General features: G+C 36.8%; 1 protein-coding gene across 50 annotated transcripts in view; it reads right to left on the bottom strand.

The window, feature by feature from the left end:
* hfm1 (helicase for meiosis 1) overlaps positions 1 to 17,180 on the bottom strand; it is a 37,184-nt gene that overhangs the window by 4,385 nt on the left and 15,619 nt on the right. For 6 of the 50 annotated variants that reach the window (XR_012391526.1, XR_012391541.1, XM_068213890.2 and 3 more), the window contains 12 exons: positions 16,418 to 16,503; positions 16,224 to 16,307; positions 12,337 to 12,494; positions 12,150 to 12,253; positions 11,813 to 11,980; positions 4,093 to 4,185; positions 3,904 to 4,013; positions 3,679 to 3,761; positions 2,349 to 2,455; positions 1,876 to 1,959; positions 438 to 701; positions 262 to 334 (listed from right to left, as the gene is read on the bottom strand). Coding sequence is in view for 25 of the 50 variants with exons in the window: in XM_068213890.2 (XP_068069991.1) it covers positions 262 to 334; positions 438 to 701; positions 1,876 to 1,959; positions 2,349 to 2,455; positions 3,679 to 3,761; positions 3,904 to 4,013; positions 4,093 to 4,185; positions 11,813 to 11,980; positions 12,150 to 12,253; positions 12,337 to 12,494; positions 16,224 to 16,307; positions 16,418 to 16,503 (1,414 nt within the window). In the remaining 25 variants the exon portion in view is untranslated. Of the gene's footprint in view, positions 1 to 261; positions 335 to 437; positions 702 to 1,270; positions 1,310 to 1,875; positions 1,960 to 2,348; positions 2,456 to 3,678; positions 3,762 to 3,903; positions 4,014 to 4,092; positions 4,186 to 11,791; positions 11,981 to 12,149; positions 12,254 to 12,336; positions 12,495 to 15,695; positions 16,002 to 16,223; positions 16,308 to 16,417; positions 16,504 to 17,180 lie in introns of all 50 variants that reach the window. The other 44 variants (XR_012391528.1, XR_012391540.1, XM_021467172.3 and 41 more) reach the window with 20 other exon arrangements.

Below are 17,180 nucleotides of genomic sequence, written 5' to 3'. Positions count from 1 at the left end.
ATCCGTCATTGGAAGATGAGCAAATCGTACTAAACTGTATGAAAGAGACCGTACAAAATAATAGGAATTATCCACAAAAGTTATACTTGCATGAAATAGCACTGGTTCAGGATTAGATAAAAAAATAAATATTAAATAAATAATAAGTAAAACAAAAAAAATTTAAGTGATTAAAAAAAAGATATATACAACATCTACACAAATTGAACTGAATCACTGCTAGATATTGGAATAAAGAGGGAAAATAGCCCTTTTAGTTACCTTTGTGGTAAGACAGGACTCACAGTTTCTTGCAACGTTTGTGCTGGACAATGAGACAAACCACTGGACAAACCTCCACATGCATAAAAATACATATTATTGGACAGTTTTACTAAAATCTAGACATTCAAAAATATATAATGAAATGGAAAAATTATAAGATGAACTTATCTAACCAGAATGTGCAGGCTGATGGTGCTCTATCATCGGGTTAAATTGTTGGGATTCACAGCATACATTACTTGCATCAACCAGGTTTCTGTCATCAAAATCATCCCAATAGTTTACTCCCAGGTCAAAGGTCACATCAGGAAAATCAGACCTGAGACCTGTCCTGTCGGTGCTGTCGTTTAAGTCTGAATAAACTCTTGCTTTATTAAGAGTGATCCTGGGCATGTTTCCATCACTGTGTGGCTTAGGCTGACTGTCAAATGTCATCTCTGAAAAGATTATATTTAACATTTCAGTTTTATGACCAGGCTATTGTTATTATTATTATTATTATTATTATTATTATTGTTATTGCTGTTATTATTATTTATATATGTGATCCTGGACTACAATACCAGTTTTAAGTCGGTTTTGGTTGGTATATTTGTAGAAAATTGTCGATTTATATACCAAGGTCATTATATATTATTTTAAGGTCATGTTACATGCAGAGTTTGTAAATTTCCCACCATAAATAATAAAAATCTGAAACCAGAATTTTTGATTAGTAATAAATATTGCTAAGAACTTAATTTGGAGACCTTTAAAGGAGAATTTCATCTTATTTCATATGCTTTGAACTGTCAGATTCCAGATTTTCAAACATTGGCTAAATATTGTCCTGTCCCAAACATACATTAATGGAAAGCTTATTTATCAGCTTTCAGATGAAAAAATTGAATTTTTCAAAAAATTGAAGAATCAGTTTCAAAAAATTATGACTAGTTATGTGGTACAGGGTCAAATAATAAGGGATTAGTTCATCCAAAAGTGAAAGTTTTTTTTATTAATTACTCACCCTCATGTCCTTCCAATCCGAGAGAACTTTGCTCACCTTCTGAACACAAAATAGGATAATTTAGATATGCTCCCTTATCCTCTATATACAGCAACGATTACGAAAAAATAAGGAACCAAAACATTCTGTGTGATTTAAGTGGTTCAACTGTAATTTTACAAAGCTCCAAGAACACATTTGTATGACAAAATAAAACTGTAAATATGACTTTTGTCAGCCATAGCTTCTCTCCCTTGTCAGGTCAGTGTGTGTTTATTACTACAGTGCAACAAACAAGCATCGTTTGTCCCATAGTAAACATGCACCCTGATCTAATGCAGAAGAAATAGGTGAACACAAGATAATGGTTAATTTAAACCTCATGGAAAGTTTTGATGATGCTTTTGGTTCACTTTCTGGACTTTGAACACCTCAGGACCATTGTTGTCTATGATGAACAATCTAAAATATGTTAATTCTGTTCTGAAGAAGAATGAAGGTCTCAGGGGATTAAAACAAAATGATGGTGAGTAATTACTGACAGAATTTTCATTTTTTGGTGAACTAGTTCTTTAACATAAATACTATTTGGCAAATATCTCTACAGAAACTCTACACCACTGTACTTTGAGGTAAATCAGACAGTTGAGGATGTTCTAATGCCGGGTTTACATGTTCAGTATATCCATCTCCCAGCTCATCAATGTAACCTGTAAATAGTTTGGAAATGAAAACCTTAGAGTTAATCTTTCAGCATTATTTTAGCAGATAATGTCCTTAAAAATGCCATTGTTATGAGAGTTTAAATAAAGTATATTTTGGTATTAATGTTTTAATATAAATTATTTTAGTACATTTTGAATTTTACAAGCATTTGCTGTGCCATAAAATGAACAGGGGCTCTCAGAAGCACACAAATTAAATAACAAATGTAAAAAATTAGTTTTCTAAATAATAATAAAAATACTGTTTTCTAAATAAAAACGGTAATAGTATCACAAGGAAGCTATATAGTAAAACTGAATTGACCTCACAATCTTGGTAACTGTAATATCTTAGTACACACATTTTAAGTGTATGTGCGTAAGAGTAAACATACCATCATGCCATGCCTCAGATGATGAATTCTGGGATGGAGTGGCAAAACTGGCCTCTAGATCCTGGATTTGATAAGCACTCTGAGTGTAACACTGACTTCCTTCAAACCTTAAGAATAAATAAAAACATCATCAATGTAAAAAAGAATTCAATCTTGACATGATAAAGAATTTGTTCACACAAAAATTATGTTATTAATTACGCAATCTTATGTTAATCGACAAAATCAAGATATTTAAGGTAAACTCCAACCCAGACTCTTTCTGAATGTGTACTCTTATATACATTTCTGGAGAGTGCTAAATACATCAAACTTTGTTTTTGGTAGTTTTTGTTCTCGCGAATCCAGCAGAGGCGGAGATCTCAAATTTCTCTTGGGTGTGCCATTTGCGCCCGCTCTTCTTGCATAAAACCCCCTTCTGTAAAACCAACCGTTAGTGTTTTTAAAAGCACCGATTGACCAGCGCCCACCCACTTCCCTTAATCCAACCAACAGGGTTTTAAAGAGCAATGCAGGAAAAGAAAAGCCCTTGCGGCTGCCTCATTTTTACCGTGTTTTAAGATTTTACCACATTCTCACCCTGTTGTTTATTCATTTTTTGCCTTTTGTTTTTGTCTTATCTGCTTTCTGGAACTGAAACTGGTGACAGCAAAAAAGCCATCTATATGTAGGTAAGAGGTCAGCTGGTAAGCGTGAAAAGGAATGGCGTCATACCGCCACCTTGCATTCATTTTAAGGATGACATACAATGTTCTGTCTACATAATTCACGATCTCCAGAAATGCATATAGAGCTATGTTTTTAGAATGAGCCTATGTTGGTGAAATCTGAGAGGTCCCTTATCCTCCATATACAGCAATAGTCCAAACAAATGCCAAAACAAAATCTCAAAACAGTTAAGAATACATTTGCTTGCACATAAATCTAAAACAATGATTTTATTCAACAGTCTCTTTTTCTCTGTGTCAGGATAAGACACACATTCACATGCCGGGCTCAGTTGTGCCTGACGTTTACCTCGGATGTGCCTGTGCTTTGTTTCAAACAGAGAAAACCTTGTGTGGGCATACATCAGTGCACAGTGCTCATGAACACACACACTATACTGTCACAGGGGAAATGAAACAGATGCATGAAGTTGTTTTTTTTTTTTTGAGTCTGAATCCATGCTGTCTATAGGGGATGACGGAGCTCTCAGCTATTTCACCTAAAATATGTTAATTTTTGTTTCAAATATTAAACGAAGGTCACAGGGATTTGGAACGACTAAAAGTGAGTCAGTTTTGTTTTTAGGTTAACTTAAAGTTTAATAATAGAAACACTGGAGTACCTCTTGGCAGCAGAATGTGTGTCTTTGGGTTTGTAGGAGAACTGCTGCATGCTTACAGCTGCTGTGCCATTATTCATCATCATCTAAAGAAAAAGTCAAAACTCAATTGAAAATACAGTATATCTTACAAAACAAAATCTTGCCATGCAGCTGAACTATTAGGATATAATGAATTACATTTTCTGACCGTTGTGTAAATGTAACCCTGATCATAAGAATTCTGACCTTCAATCGCTTCACAGGAGTCTCACAAAGTTTCTCATTCCTCATTTTTAGGTTGTCAAGGTATGAGGAGACATTTGACTGTAGTACAGTCCTTTTGACTCCAATTTTGCCTAAAAAAAGAAATGGCATGAATGAACCAGTACAGACAATGAGAGCAGTCTAGGATCACCTAAAACCTCTTGTACTCACAGCAGTCATGTCTACAGAGCTCTTTGTTTTTGCAGAGATGATGGCAATTTCTCTTAACCATGTTTGGAGCAACTTGATCCACGAAGAGAATGTCTATATGAATTTGAATATAACCGTCGAACATTACTATGTTATTTAAGCCATTTAGTAATTCTTAATGGTTTTATTTAGAAATGCACTGATTATGCCAGAAGGCAGTGATATGGATATATTTTAGAGTCTTTTGTTTGCAGGAGGGAGACCATGGATGAGAGGTGATAAGGGGATGACAGGTGAGAAAGAATGCAAAGAAGGTAGCAGAACATCAAGGGAGTCAGGCGAGTTTAAATAAGTGATGATTAGACCAGACAGTAGCTACTCACTGTACACTAACTTTGGAACACCCACTGCTCATACACTCTCTCATTTACACACACACATACACTACATCAGTGGTCACCAACTTGTTGATCTTGACTGTCTCGTAGATTTTTTATTTCTTTACCAGTAGATCCCAAAAATGACAGAACAAGTACAAGAAACGCATAGTGATGCGTCTCTCTTTATTTTTCTTAACCCAACTGCTGTTTTTAAACGTCAATATAAAGTTCTTCAAATGACATTCGACAAGGAGCCAGCCTCAAAGTGATAAGGGTCTTTTGTGCACTCAAGTTCATTATTTTAAATGGAGACACATGGATTGTGTGCACTAATAGGGAACAACACATGCGCATTGGGACACGCTCAAGTTTTCTATGCGCGCCAACAGCAAAGAGAGTTAATACAATAGACGTTTTTATGAAACTGCAAAAACCCATGGCACATAAGAAGCTCGCAAAACTCTCACTGCTAATTAAAAACATCTTTAAAAAGGTGCCTCTTAACTGAAACAACACATATGATGTGGTTGGACTCTAAGCTGCCACAATATTATCCAGCTGCAAGCAGCGATTTGCCTTCTTATGACATTGTGCATTTATGCTGCAAAATATTGCACAGTTAAAATTACTAAATTATATCATAATGTTTTGGTTTGTAATGATGTAGGCCCTAATAATTTTTATTGTTAGTTATTTAAGTAGAAATTTAAATTACAGATCTTAAACAAATGCTAATAAAAAATGTAAAAATAAATATTTAACAGTTAAGTGTTTTTTTAAAGGGTAGATTTTGCCTTTAGCAAGACCGAGGTTAGGATTCTTGGCCTAAAAAGGTTGGTGACCACTGCAGTACAATATACTGCCTGTCTTTGAAATGTGGGGGAAACTGGAGCACCCGGAGGAAATCTATGAAAACACAGGGAGAACATGCAGGCTTTACACAAAAAGGTCTTCTGGCCCAGCTGGAACACAAACCAGCGACCTTCTTGCTGTGAGTTAACAGTGCTAACCGCTGAGCCATAATTCCACCCTCTTTCCAACAAGTCATCCCAAACACAATGGTCACTTTCTGATAAACTGATGTTAAATATCAAACCAAAATCTTGCTGTGGAAAGAAAAGCTGAGTGAGTCTTTTTGTTATATAATGAATTACTTGTGCCTCAAAAAACAATGTTGACATGCAGTGAATCCATGATGGCATTTGAAGGCGTGAGATGCTCTTTGGGAGCACAGATGCTAATGAAAACTCTAGAGGTAATAATACTATAATTGAATTTGTTGATTCAGGTTTTCTATTCCAGCATAGAGAAAACACTTTATTCCTTTTTTCCAAATAAAAAATATTACTGCTTCTCCCAAACAGGATAAACAACAATTTTTATAAGGTTTTATAACTTTTCCTTTTTTATTCTACAAAAGTAAAAAGATAAGCATATACTTATTATATATTATGGCGCAGTGGGTAGCATGTTCGCCTCACAGCAAGAAGGTTGCTGGTTCGAGCCTCAGCAGGGTCAGTTGGTGTTTCTTTGTGGAGTTTGCATGTTTTTCCCATGTTAGCCTGGGTTCCCCCACAAGTCCAAAAATGTGGTATAGGTGAATTGGGTAGGCTAAATTGTCTGTACTAGTGTATGTGTGTGAATGAGTGTGTATGGATTTTTCACAGTGATGGGCTGCAGCTGGAAGGGCATCCGCTGCATAAAACATATGCTGGTGTGGAAATATAAATTTCTATCAACTAATTCCAAATGAACAGTAATCTACGTATAACTGAAAAGTTATATTCTCTGGTTTTTAATTATATAATTTCATTAACATCCCAGCTAGGAGGGACATTTAACCTTTATCTCTCTGACGACAGGCTAAGCCAGTGATGCAAATGCTTTAAACGACTCTGTCTTTGTCTTCGGGTGTTGCTTTTATGCTACAGAAACCCTATGTTGATTAACTTGTGTGGTCAGTAGCTGGGCTGTTTTTTTTTAACACCTATGCCATGCTGACTCCAACTCTTAATTTGCATGCTCTGTTTAGCCATATCCCCTCCTCCTAAGAACACAATATAGCCATGAAATCTTTTGTCTCAATTCAGACTTGTGTGAGACTTGTGAGAGACTTGTGAAAGAACTTGCAGACTGCGGACCTCTAGTAGGCTCTTGCAGACACATTGGACACCTTGAAGACGCTGTATGACTGCAGATTAACCAACACGTCTCAATAAAGGAATTCTGCTTGTTCCGAGTCTCCTGGACTGGGTTCTCTCTTCTTTTCACTCATTCATTTATTTATTTTTTTACAACAACTTGGTGCCGTGACCCGGATAGAGACTGAATTCATCAAATTCTCAACAATTTGCTACAAAAGACTGAAATCCACCTGGAATTCAACTTGAACCTTCAAGATCAAGGAAACTTCTTCAGACGGAATCTTCAGCTCAGCGGCAATTTGAAGTCACTCAGCGGACGTCACAAATTCTCAACTATTTGCTGACTGCAACCCTGATGAACATTGAAGCTACCTGAATACAAAGATCAGATCACTCCAGACTGAATCTTTTCAGCTCAACCTCGATTTGGTGAGTTTCACTCTATCAAAAGAACCATACAGACCAGTCTATACACATGGTTAATCTCTGCTCCATCAGAGAAAAGTTAACAAACAGCTGCAGGGTTTGTTTAACAAAAAGTTATCTTCTATTTCAATAGAGAAGTAACAGTTTATCCTCTGTTCAGACAGAGAAGTAAAGCCTTACGTGCTATTTTCTTTTAAAAAGTTATCCTCTCTTCAGAGAAGTAAAGCCTTACGTGCTATTTTCTTTTCTTTTATTTCGTTTAACCTCTGTTCAACCAGAGAAGTTTAAGTTTAGTTATACAAGCTAATTGATGTTATTTCTTGTTCAGGCAGGAAGTTTTAGCAACATGTGCTAATATTGTTACCCTCTGTTTCGCCAGAGAAGAAATTACTACACTTTCATCTGAAAAGTTTTAGTATTTTTACTTTGTGATAATAAGCTCACAAAATGTTCAGACAGAATACAAGACGGATCACTACAACTGAAAAAGGTGGTTTAACATCTCCTTTATTGTCAGATCAGGATTTCAAATCGCTGCTACAACAGCACATGGACTCAATAACAGAGTCAGTCAGACTAAATTTGACAAAGAAATTTAGCATTGACCCAGATGATGTTTGGACATTAGAAGAATGCAAGAAAGTGCTTGATGCATGCATTCGCAAAAACAATGTAAAAGGCATTATCTGCTGCTACAGAGAATTCAGTTTATCTCGAGCTAAACAAAAAGCTCAAGCTAAATCAGAATTAGAAAAACAGATCCAAGAGCTTCATGCTAAGATAACCTCATTAACAAAACAACTGAACCTCAAGAAATCAAAAACTGACATTGAGGAGGTTAGTCAGCCTGATAATAAACATCCTGACTCACAAATTGTCTCTGAAACAGACATTCCCATCCAGTCAGCAAATGATTTGCTCATAGGTTCAGTGGAGGTTTGTGGTGCCAGAAGATCTAAGAGAACTGAGAGTTCACACAACAACACTTCTGTTGTTCAAATTCAAACAGTTTCCAGAACACTAGAACCTAGAGAAATAGACAGACTGTCTCAAAGCTTACCATCAGCACGCACAAATTTTGCAGAGTTTAGCAGAGCACTAATCAGCAAAATGCGTCTTTATGACATGTCATTAACAGAAGTCACCCAGCTAATGTCTCAAATTCTCACTGAATCTGAATTCAACAGTTTTGAGCATACTGTGACCTCTAAATTACAACATGCCAGTAAGGATGATTTGAGAGAGGGTGTTTTGAAAGCTCTAAAGAACATTATTGGCCCAAAGATTGACTGGTCAAAAGTGACTTGTTGTGTGCAAAGGAAAGATGAATCTGTGAATGAATTCACTGAGAGATTTTGTCAATCCGCCATAACTTACAGTGGATTAGCTGATAATTCGGACAGTGTGCTAAATGATAAGGGACCCCTAGTCCGCATCTGGTCAGATGGCCTTGCAACTGAATACAGACAAGCTTTGCCATTTCTTAACATCACCTGGTCTTCCACCACTCTCAGAAATAATCTTAACAGTTTAGCTTTGTGGGAAAGAGACTCTTACATCAAAGACAGAGTCAGATTTGAAGCAGCCGCCACTAAGGTCAACACAGAAAAGACATCAAATCATAAATGTCTTAGGAAAAATATCTGTTGTCATTACTGTGGAAAAAAAGGACATTGGATGAGAGAGTGTAGAAAGAATAAAAAGAACTTTAAAGAGATGAACAGGGTAAATCAACTTCTGAACAGTTTGCTAAATGCCCTCAACATACCCCTCCCCTCATCACTAAATCCATTGAGCTGTCCACAAAGATGCTAACCATTTTTGGCTGTGAGTGCTTAATGTCCCAGTTCATTTACAATTAAGATGAAAGACTCTTTGTAAAAAGACACAAAGGAAACTTCTTCCTTTGTATTAGGGAACTCTGCTTAAGTCCACTTACAGCCTTGAATGTGTTTTAACACATTTTCCAATCACTACCCATTCAATGTTATGATGTCTGATAGGACTGATATTTATTGAATGATAGTTTGTGTCTCACATTTTAAAGTTTGCCCACCACACTCAGGGACAGAACAGGACACACAAATCAGTGAGGAGCCCAGGGCAGAACTGAAAGCAACAGGCTTCAGGGGCCGCACCCTGTGGTGAAGACTCCCTTTTTCCCCATTTATCCTCACCTCACTGTTTTATAGGTGTCATAACTTTAAGATTAGGAGACAGAAAATACACAACACTACACGATCATCAACTTAACACCACTATACGATCACCTGAATAACTAGACACATGAACTGTATGATCATACAAGTCTATGCATGAATACTGCTGGTCTGCTGTTTCCTTGTTTTCTTGTGTGCAGGTTAACCCATAAACACTGCATCTTCTCAAGAAACACTGATCTAGAGCATCACTACGGAGATCCATGAATGACTGGAAGTCATCAGATCAACTCTGTGCTGGAGAAGAACCACAAGAAACACACCTCACAAAAGACTGAACACTATTCACAAGCCATGGACTTTCAGAAGATCTACAGTTTAACTACATGATTTTTGTGTCATCATGTAGGATTTATGACATTACAACTGATTGTCATAAACGTGTGAACAGTTTTGAAATCTACACATACATCTACGTAGATATTGAAATGACACAGAATAAGTTTAAATGTGCCTGTAACTTTTTCCAAGTTACATGACTGGAAGATGGGGCTTCTGTTATCAAACAGAAGCCATTGAATGGTTTTGGGAAGGCTTATAAATTTATATTTTTTTTTGTGAGAGTTTTTAAATAACTCTCAAAGGGGGAACTGTGGAAATATAAATTTCTATCAACTAATTCCAAATGAACAGTAATCTACGTATAACTGAAAAGTTATATTCTCTGGTTTTTAATTATATAATTTCATTAACATCCCAGCTAGGAGGGACATTTAACCTTTATCTCTCTGACGCCAGGCTAAGCCAGTGATGCAAATGCTTTAAACGACTCTGTCTTTGTCTTCGGGTGTTGCTTTTATGCTACAGAAACCCTATGTTGATTAACTTGTGTGGTCAGTAGCTGGGCTGTTTTTTTTTAACACCTATGCCATGCTGACTCCAACTCTTAATTTGCATGCTCTGTTTAGCCATATCCCCTCCTCCTAAGAACACAATATAGCCATGAAATCTTTTGTCTCAATTCAGACTTGTGTGAGACTTGTGAAAGAACTTGCAGACTGCGGACCTCTAGTAGGCTCTTGCAGACACATTGGACACCTTGAAGACGCTGTATGACTGCAGATTAACCAACACGTCTCAATAAAGGAATTCTGCTTGTTCCGAGTCTCCTGGACTGGGTTCTCTCTTCTTTTCACTCATTCATTTATTTTTTTTTTACAACACTGGATAAGTTGGTGATTCATTCCGCTGTGGTGACCCTGGATTAATAAAGGGACTAAGCCGAAAAGTAAATGAATGAAAGAACGAATGAAAATGAATGAATAAATAAATAATTGCATAGATTTGCATTGTCCAATAGATACTTAATTTCTCATTCTGTTTTGTTCTAGCAGAGCAAATGCTGACAACTTAAACGCAACTGATGTTTTCTATAAACTTACTTATGACTGATATAGCTAGCTTGAAAGAAAAATTATAAATGACTAAAACTACCTGACAAAAGTCTACAATCAAAAGTTGTCAATCCCAGTTGCAAGGGCAACAAATTATAACTTGACTTCTAGTTGATCATTTGAAAAAGTGTCAGAAGGTAGATTTTGCTGATGAATCATCTGTTGAACTGCATTTCAATGATCACAAAACCTGCATGGACCCAAGATTCTCATAGAAATCAGTCAAGTTTGGTGAAGGAAAAATCATGGTTTGGGGTTACATTCAGTATGAGGGCATGCAAGAGATCTACAGAGTGGATGCAACATCAATAGCCTGAGGTATCAAGACATTAGTGGTGCCCATTAAATTACAAACCACAGGAGAGGGTAAATTCTTCAGCAGGATAGCGCTCCTTCGCATACTTCAGCCTTCACATCAAAGTTCCTGAAAGCAAAGAAGGTCAAGGTGCTCCAGGATTGGCCAGTCCAGTCACAAAAGATGAACTGTATAGAGCTTGTCTGGTAAGATAAAGGGCGAGGCATTTAAGATGAATCTATAGAATCTTGATGAACTCTGGGAGTCCTGCAAGAACGCTTTCTTTGCCATTATTAATAACTTTATTAATAATTTTTTTGAGTCACTGAAGAGCTTTATGAATGCAGTAGTCCAAGCTCATAGGCATCATACACAATATTCATTCTTTTTCCACTGCACTATGACTTTTCGTCATATGACTTTTACTGTACATTATTGCTGTTAAGTGACAAGACTTTTGTCTAAGCAAAGGCAGACTTTACTGACCTAATTAAATCATTAAAAATCAAGACATTTGAGGCCTTTACCTTTCATATAAGCCACTTCTAATACCAAATGATCAACTAGAAGTTATTATTTGTAGTTCCTTAAACTTGGATAGGCAACAACACTTGTCTTTTTGTAGTGTTTTACATTATGTTTAACTGACGGCATTAATTTGTCAAGTTTTGTCAAATTTTTCACATTTAATACTTAGCTGGCCATTCAAGCATGGGCATATTTATGATGTCACTCCTAACAAAACGGACCGACTGAATCGGACAGAAGACCAGCCAGACCTAGATCAGTGCATTTCTGGTCAATGCATAATAATAATAGTACATTTTGATATAATAATCATTCTTTAAATAATAAAACTGACATCTTAGTTATTGAGTCTGACCGTTGACTGAAGAATTGGGAGTTGCGACTGTGGGGCCTTGTCTCTTCTTCATTGTGTCATGAATCCTCTGAAATCTCCATGTTGGTTTCTCTGTAATGGAGAACTCAGCTTGCAAACCGTGCACTCCTGAGTAGTGGGCGCTGTAGTCCTGCTGTATGTCCAGACCCACTACACAATCAACACATATTCATCACTCTACAATAATAATAGAAATCTGTAATCAGATCGCTCTGTATGTTTCTGTGTAGGTCAAATATATATGTTACTGAAATGTGAGCATCCAAAAACCATTATGACTTGTTTAAGTGTTTGTCAGACATAATATATGACCACTGACCATATTCAGAGCTTATCAAATGAATGCTGAGCTCCTCTCCCTTTGGTGATCTTGTCACCTCAATTCTCTTTGACCAGCTCCCAGACTTCAAGAGCAAAGTGTCCCTTAAAAGAAAAACATGCATTGCTTCCATCGTTCAAAAAAAAAAAAAGGTTTGCTAAAGACAAATAAATAACATAGAACTTACGAGATTTTTTGTTGGAAGACCACCTTATTGTCACAATCTCCAACAATAAGAGTGACATAATGGTGGTCTGGCGCTGTCCGCTTCAGTGCCAACTCCTTAAAGTTATTCATGTTGACTGTGAAAACAATCTCAGCTGTGGATGGACTGTATCGTGGAATCTAGAAGAAATTATTACATTATTTTCGCCTTATTCTTTGTGTTCGAGCGGGCGCAATTTAAAATCTTTTTGGCTCGAGACTTCCGGTCTCATTCAGTTCCATTTATTTTAAGACGTTAAAAACTGCTCATTATGCTGCTTCATGTTGCAAACTGATATTTACTTATATGATTCTGCTTTGTCTGTATAATCATGCAAACACTTGAAAAGTTCAGATGCAAAAGCCACTAAACGCCACTTCCGCCAAAAATGAGCTAATGACATTGAGCAAAGAGTGTTGAATCACCAAGAGGCTACACTCAAAAGAACGTCCTATTGAAACAGCAGTGCCCAGCAACAGCCCCGGATTCCGCCATTTAGGAGTGAAAGCGATCGGCCGTCCATTGGATCTTCTTGCTGTCGCAATGGCAAACAGCTGCTTTGTTTTTTATTTATTTAAAAAGCACATTAGAGCTGAGATACAACCTGAAAGACAACAATACAACACTATCATAATTACTATCACAATTATCAGCACTTTTAATAATTTATCTTACAGACTTATAATATGCTGTTGTTCTATTGGAATTTTTATTCCAAAATGGCCACCGCGTGACACTAGCGGCTGTTTCCCAAATCGCACTAGAGCAGTGGTTCTCAAACTTTTTTCATCAAGTACCACCTCAGAAAAAAATTGTCTCTCCAAGTACCACCAAAATGAGCAGTATTGAAATATAGTAACGTAGTAGGCCCAGTAAAGCAGCTACAACTCTGCACATTTAAAAAAAACGTGGCAGATTACCTCAGAAATATAGACTATATGTCATATATGGCATAATATATACATCATTTTTAATAAATTTTGAAATATATGTAGGATGTACATGACATATTTCATTCCTCCGTGTACCACTAGAAGGAAGCCCGCGTACCACTAGTGGTACACGTACCACAGTTTGAGAACCACTGCACTAGAGCATCGCCTCTTGGTGATTCTATGCTCTTTGCATTGAGTGAATGCTTTAGGTCAGTGGTTCCCAAACTGGGGTGCAAAGTCTGGCGCAGTGAATGACAGCTTTTAAAGGAGTCTAAGAGACATCCCCTTTTTGCCCAGTAGGCCTACCATGTGTTTTATTGCCTAATGTGAGATATTTTTAAAAATATAATGTATAAAACTATACATTATTAATATAATTTTATACTACCTATGTGTCTGATAAGCTTTTATATTATTGGTCAATCCATATTTATGTTTCACAATGTTTTTACACTACAGTATTTGAATCTAACAAGCTTAGTTTACAATGTTTAAATTGTTCTATTTACATTAAATATAAATTCCAAATATCAGAAATGCCAACATATTGTTTTTTAATAATATCAGTTTTAATGCTATTGATTAATGCACTTGACACATTTAATTAATTCATTTTCCTTTTGCTTTGTCCCTGGTTTATCAGGGGTTACCACAACAGAATATTTTTAATTTTAGGTGGTCTGTGTTATTTGTTTTATATTTGGTATTTGGATATTCTATTTACATCTTTAGTGATTTTTCAAGGCAAGGCAAGTTTATTTATATAGCACATTTCTTACACAGTGGCAATTCAAAGTGCTTTACAAAACCAACACAAGAATAAGAAAAAAAAACAATAAAAAATGATTAAAAACAGATAAAAACTGATCAAAATGTGTTAAAACATGTTATAAAAGAATAAAAGAAAGACATAATAGTGGGATCTGTCGGACGTAGCACAGTGCTCATTCAGTAAAGGCACAGCTAAACAGATGTGTTTTCAGTCTTGATTTGAATGTGCCTAATGTTGGAGCACATCTGATCATTTCTGGAAGCTGATTCCAGCAGTGAGGGGCGTAGTAGCTGAAAGCTGATGCACCCTGCTTTGACTGAACTCTTAGAATTTCTAGTTTATTTGATCCTAAAGATCTGAGTGATCTGTTAGGTTTGTATGCAGTGAGCATATCTGTGATGTATTTAGCTCCTAGGCCATTTAGTGATTTATAGACAAGTAATAATACTTTAAAATCTATTCTAAATGTAACTGGGAGCCAGTGTAAAGACCTGAGGACAGGTGTGATGTGCTCTGATTTCCTGGTTGTGGTCAGAATCATGGTTGCAGCATTCTGGATGACCTGCAATTGTCTTTTTGGGAAGGCCAGTGAGGAGGCCGTTGCAGTAATCCACCCTGCTGCTGATGCAAGCTTAAACAAGTTTCTCTAAGTCTTCACTGGAAACAAAGCATCTAATTCTTGCAATGTTTTTCAACTATTTACACTGTCTTGTTTTTGCAGATTTAGAGGTTTTTGCTGAAAAAAGCACAAGTGGATTTAGCTGGTTTAGACGCAAAAGAAAATCTACCTTCTTAAAAATCAAATAATTATCTAAAGTGGCAGTTTTTAAAATAAATGTACTAGCTAATAACCTTATCATTACCTGTAAAATGAAACTGCTGAACTTGATTAGAGAAGCCTGATAGAAAATGCTCATTTACAAAAAAAGAGGTCTGATGGAATTAGAGGGTTTTGCATCTGAACTCTTCACTTGTTTGTAGAGCAAGTAGTTTGACTGTTTTAATTTTACATTTACATTTAGTCATTTAGCAGACGCTTTCATCCAAAGCGACTTACAAATGAGGACAAGGAAGCAATTTACACAACTATAAGAGCAACAATGAATAAGTGCTATAGGCAAGTTTCAGGTCTGTAAAGTCTAAGAAGGAAAGTATTAGTAGTATTAGTATTTTTTTTTTTTTGGGGTACAGTTAGTGTGATATCCAGAGAGGCAATTGCAGATTAGGAAGTGAAGTGGAGACTAAATAGTTGAGTTTTTAGTCGTTTCTTGAAAATAGCGAGTGACTCTGCTGTTCTGATGCAGTTAGGGAGTTCATTCCACCAACTGGGCAGATTGAGCGTGAGCGTGAGCGTGAGCGAAAGTGATTTCTTCCCTCTTCGGGACTGAACCACGAGGCGACGTTCATTCACAGAACGCAAGTTTCTGGAGGGCACATAGATCTGCAGAAGTGAGAGCAGTGATTTCTGTGATTTATTATTCTTAGTCATTTCTCCCATAGGCAACTGACTCGGAAATTCTAAAACGAGTGCACTTCTGCATTAAAGAATATGGTCAATACAATCATGTTTGAAAAAGTAAAATTATGATGACTTGAATTGCTGTTTTAGGCGACGCAGTGGGTAGCACTCTCACCTCACAGCAAGAAGGTCGCTGGTTTGAGCCTCGGCTGGGTCAGTTGGCAGTTCTGTGTGGAGTTTGCATTTTCTCCACTCTTCCGTGTGGGTTTTCTCCGGGTGCTCCGGTTCCGCCACAAATCCAAAGACATGCGTTATAGGTGAATTGGGTAAGCCTAATTGTACGTAGTGTATGAGTGTGAATGAGAATGCATGGGTGTTTCCCAGTGATGGGTTGCAGCTGGAAGGGTATCCGCTGCGTAAAACATATGCTGGATAAGTTGACGGTTCATTCCGCTGTGGTGACCCCAGATTAATAAAGGGACTATGCCGAAAAGAAAATGAATGAATGAATGAAATTGCTGTCTTATCACCATTAAGAATTCATATTAAAACTTATAATGTACATGTGAAAATTACTATATTAATGTATATGTGAAAATAGTTTCGTGTATTATGTGGAGATATTATTTGTTTTGAAGTATAAATATTTCATGTAGTTTCTCAATTTGAATGAGTTAGAAAGACAACAAATATGAAATCCTACCTGTTCCAAACTAACTTCACATCTGGGAAGTTTGCTGATGGCTTCCTTAATCTGGTTTCCAAATGGAGGGTGCCTGTTGACAATCTGCCAGAAAATAACAAATAATAATAAAAATGATAAAATTATGTGTTAGTGCTACTACTGTAACAACAAAAAGGGCATTGAGACTCAATTGAAAGGATATTTCAACGTACTAGCTCCAATTCTCTAGGACTGGTCTGCTCAATTTTGCTGAATGTCGTAAGGCCTGCATTCACCAACGCAGTAGCAAGTGATAATCCTACAAAAGAAGATCTCAATTATAAAAAACACATCAGAGTACAACACATTTTTAACCCTAGGTTTCATCTACACATACACACATCTGGTCTGATATCCTTGTGGGGACTTCACAAACATGTAATATTTATGCTGTAGTATATCAGAGGTCGCGTTAACCGAATATTGATCATTGATGGAAAAATCTGAAGGTGATCCATCATTTTGACGGATTATGCTGAGGGTGATCTATTGTAATTTGTAGCTAACTGTAATTTCCACGTTTGTCCTTGTTTTGTCTCCTCTTTGTCACCGCTGCGTACAGTTCAAAAATGTCACAGCAGCTGAGTGTGAGAAGTTTCTTTAAACGACCAAATAGTTGTGATATTAATAATAAAGGTGAAAAAAGAGGAAGTGATGCAGTGGACCAAACCAAACGGCAGCAAGCAGGTCAGGTGCTTTGGAGTGCGTTGTGAGCACTACCGAACGCAGAGGGGTAAAGTTTTTTTTTATAGTAATTGGGTGCAGCGCTCCTTCTGCACCAGGAGAGCGTGCAGTGGTATTTTTTCCCAGTGAAACGAGTGTTTGCAGGATCGGGAAATACCACATTCAGAGAATCCAGCAAACTTTGTTCTGATCACAGCCTTAGGAGAAATGTTTCCTAACTACAAAACGCTGGCTGAAGTGGCGCTAATTCCG

Source organism: Danio rerio, chromosome 2 (assembly GCF_049306965.1).
Source record: "Danio rerio strain Tuebingen ecotype United States chromosome 2, GRCz12tu, whole genome shotgun sequence".
In the NCBI taxonomy this organism is placed as follows: Eukaryota; Metazoa; Chordata; class Actinopteri; order Cypriniformes; family Danionidae; genus Danio; species Danio rerio.
The sequence above is the reverse complement of the archived record's forward strand: the minus strand, read 5'-3'. Positions and strand labels throughout refer to the sequence as shown.